The 2,898-nt window shown below is 33.9% G+C and overlaps 1 protein-coding gene across 1 annotated transcript; it reads left to right on the plus strand.

Annotated features, from left to right (window-relative positions):
- Nucleotides 1–478: 478 nt before the first annotated feature.
- LOC109676278 (olfactory receptor 8U9-like) lies at nt 479–1,442 on the plus strand. The gene is given in 2 exon segments (XM_020152742.1): nt 479–778; nt 780–1,442. Coding segments are annotated over 2 exon segments (963 nt in total).
- The last annotated feature ends 1,456 nt before the right edge of the window (nt 1,443–2,898 follow it).

Raw genomic sequence — 2,898 nt, forward strand, 5'->3', positions numbered from 1 at the left:
CAAAATCCAAAAACTAGATAAAATATATGGAAATATTCCACCTAATATAATACACTAAAGTAATAAGAATTACTACATAATAATGCAAACATATGCATTACTAAGTAAATGGTAAAGAAGTGATAGGACTTATGTAAATAGATATGTAAATCAATTGGAATGCAAATGTCACTTTTATTTTAATTAAGCAAAATATTTTTAAATGTGGGTATTAATTGCATTTGATCAAATAAGTGGATGCTTTACCTATCAACATGTCTTTGCAACTCTGTATCAGGAAAAAATTGGAGAAACATTTTGGAGAAACTGTTTCCTTTTGATATCCATATCATCCTCAGACTCCAACTGTGGTAATTATTTTAATATTAAGTTAGCACTTTTGTGTTAATAATAAAATTGTGGTTTAGAATATTAAGGTATAATACTACAGAAATGTTGATTACACTGTCCTCTCTTCATTTACATGACTTGAAGACACATGGCTGAGATAAATTGCACCCAGGTAAAGGAGTTTGTTCTCATGGGCCTCACAGATCGTCAGGAGCTGAAGATGTCCCTCTTTCTGGTATTTTTATCCATCTACCTCTTCACAGTTATAGGCAACCTAGATTTGATCCTGGTCATTAGAACTGAAGCAAGACTCAACATGCCAATGTACTTCTTCCTTAGCAACCTAGCTTTTGTGGATTTCTGTTATTCTTCTGTGATTACACCCAAGATGCTTGGGAACTTCTTATACAGACAAAATGTTATATCCTTCAATGCATGTGCTGCTCAGTTAGTTAGGCTGTTTCCTAGCCTTCATGACAGCTGAATGTTTGCTACTATCTTCTATGGCCTATGACAGATATGTGGCCATTTGTAACCCTCTCCTCTACATGGTCGTAATGTCCCCAGGAGTCTGCATTCAGCTTGTAGCTGCCCCCTATAGCTATAGCATTCTGGTTGCAGTATTTCATGCCTTCCTCACTTTTCGCCTCTGCTATTGCCACTCCAATATCATCAATCACTTCTATTGTGATGACATGACTCTGCTCAGGCTAAATTGCTCAGACACTCACTCCAAACAGCTATGGATCTTTGCCTGTGCTGGTATAATGTTCATTTCTTCCCTTTCAATTGTCTTTATCTCCTACATGTACATTATTTCTGCCATCCTGCAGATGCGCTCAGCTGAAGGAAGACGCAAGGCTTTCTCCACATGTGGTTCCCACATGCTGACTGTGACCATATTCTATGGGACCCTGATCTTTATGCACTTACAGCCCAGCTCTAATCATTCCCTAGGCACAGACAAGATGGCCTCAGTCTTCTACACAGTGATCATTCCTGTGTTGAACCCCTTAATCTACAGCCTCAGGAACAAGGAAGTGAAAGATGCTCTGAAGAAATTTATTACCAGCAGAAACGAGGTTTTTGTGCTTCTGAAATTAAGAAAGTGACTTCAATAAATAAAAATGGACTTTTCATTGTTTTCAAATTTATCATTATGTGTATTTCTTTATATGTGATTTATCTGTTCACTGTAAAGTGAAATTTTCTTCAGATTTCTATTGAGAATGTGATTTCAGACATAAAAATAAGAATTTATATTCCTTTAATTTTTAAGTTGGAAATTTATGAACAATGATTCATTTGTCCATAAGAATTTATATGAATATTTCCATCTCTCAAATGAAAAAAGGGAAAAGATAATTATCAGGATATACATGATTATAGGCAGAGTATGGGCAAAATATCAGACTCCCCTTGCTTCCCATTTATAATTTTGGATCCTAATCCTGCACTGATATTCTATGTGAGAAATTAAAGATGAACAGTCTCAATAGTTCTTCCTGGTCTCCTAATTTTAAAAAATTACAAGAAAATATGACTGTCCCATATTTTTCTACATAGAACAAATTGGTTTTGTGAAAGGGAATCAGTAATAAACTAATTCTAATTCCATCCATGTCACTGATTGAACATGAATGTCTCCTGTCCTGGAAGTCTTAATTGTTCTAAAAACTAACACTTGCAATGATATTTTTTCTCATGCATATGACACCACATTTTTTCTAGATTTTCTTTTAGAAATATAATTCAGGGATAGAATATCTACATGTGTGGGGTGAGGGATCATATTCTAAACAAAAATATTCACAACAAGTAAAATATATGCCATTTTGTTAGTAGCAAGGATTATCTGCAATTGTCCTCGGCAAATTATGCTTGGGTGGATTGATCATTATTTACTAAGGTGTAGATTATAGCCTGAAGTCTGGTAGTTAATGTAACCTAATAGAAAGAGAATATTTAGGCCTTGTAGTCAAGGAATGTGATGAAATCCCAAAATTGTCATTGTAACCTAACAATGCTCTCACCAGTTTTCCACCAGTCAAATGAGAATAATGTTGCTATGTAGAGGATGAATTCAACTATAATTTAATGTGAGAACTTTGACAAATGTCACGATGTACCCTCAGTACAACTATAATAAAAAAAGAAAATGGAAGTATTTTTGAGGATTAAATGATGGTAAAAAGACTAATGGCACATGACAAGAACTTGCATATTATTTTCTTTCCTTTTATAACCATGAAGACATGTATTCTGTTGCCAGCTCTACTAATTATAAATCACACAAACTTGAGGAAACAATTTATAAATAAGGATTACCATACACCATAACAGAGAAGATAATCACTGCAATATAGAGATAGATATTATCTCTATTTGTGTATGTTTCCAAACATGCTAGTTTAACAATTTCTAATTATACAGAAAGGAGTTTTGAGCATGTGACTTATGCCTTTCATTTAATATTCTGCTTAGATTTTTTTAATGAATGGATAACCTGAATGCTTAATGGTAAAATACTAGAAAGATATTACTAATGCCCAGAGAGAGAACATCATA

Source organism: Castor canadensis, chromosome 1 (genome assembly GCF_047511655.1).
Source record: "Castor canadensis chromosome 1, mCasCan1.hap1v2, whole genome shotgun sequence".
In the NCBI taxonomy this organism is placed as follows: Eukaryota; Metazoa; Chordata; class Mammalia; order Rodentia; family Castoridae; genus Castor; species Castor canadensis.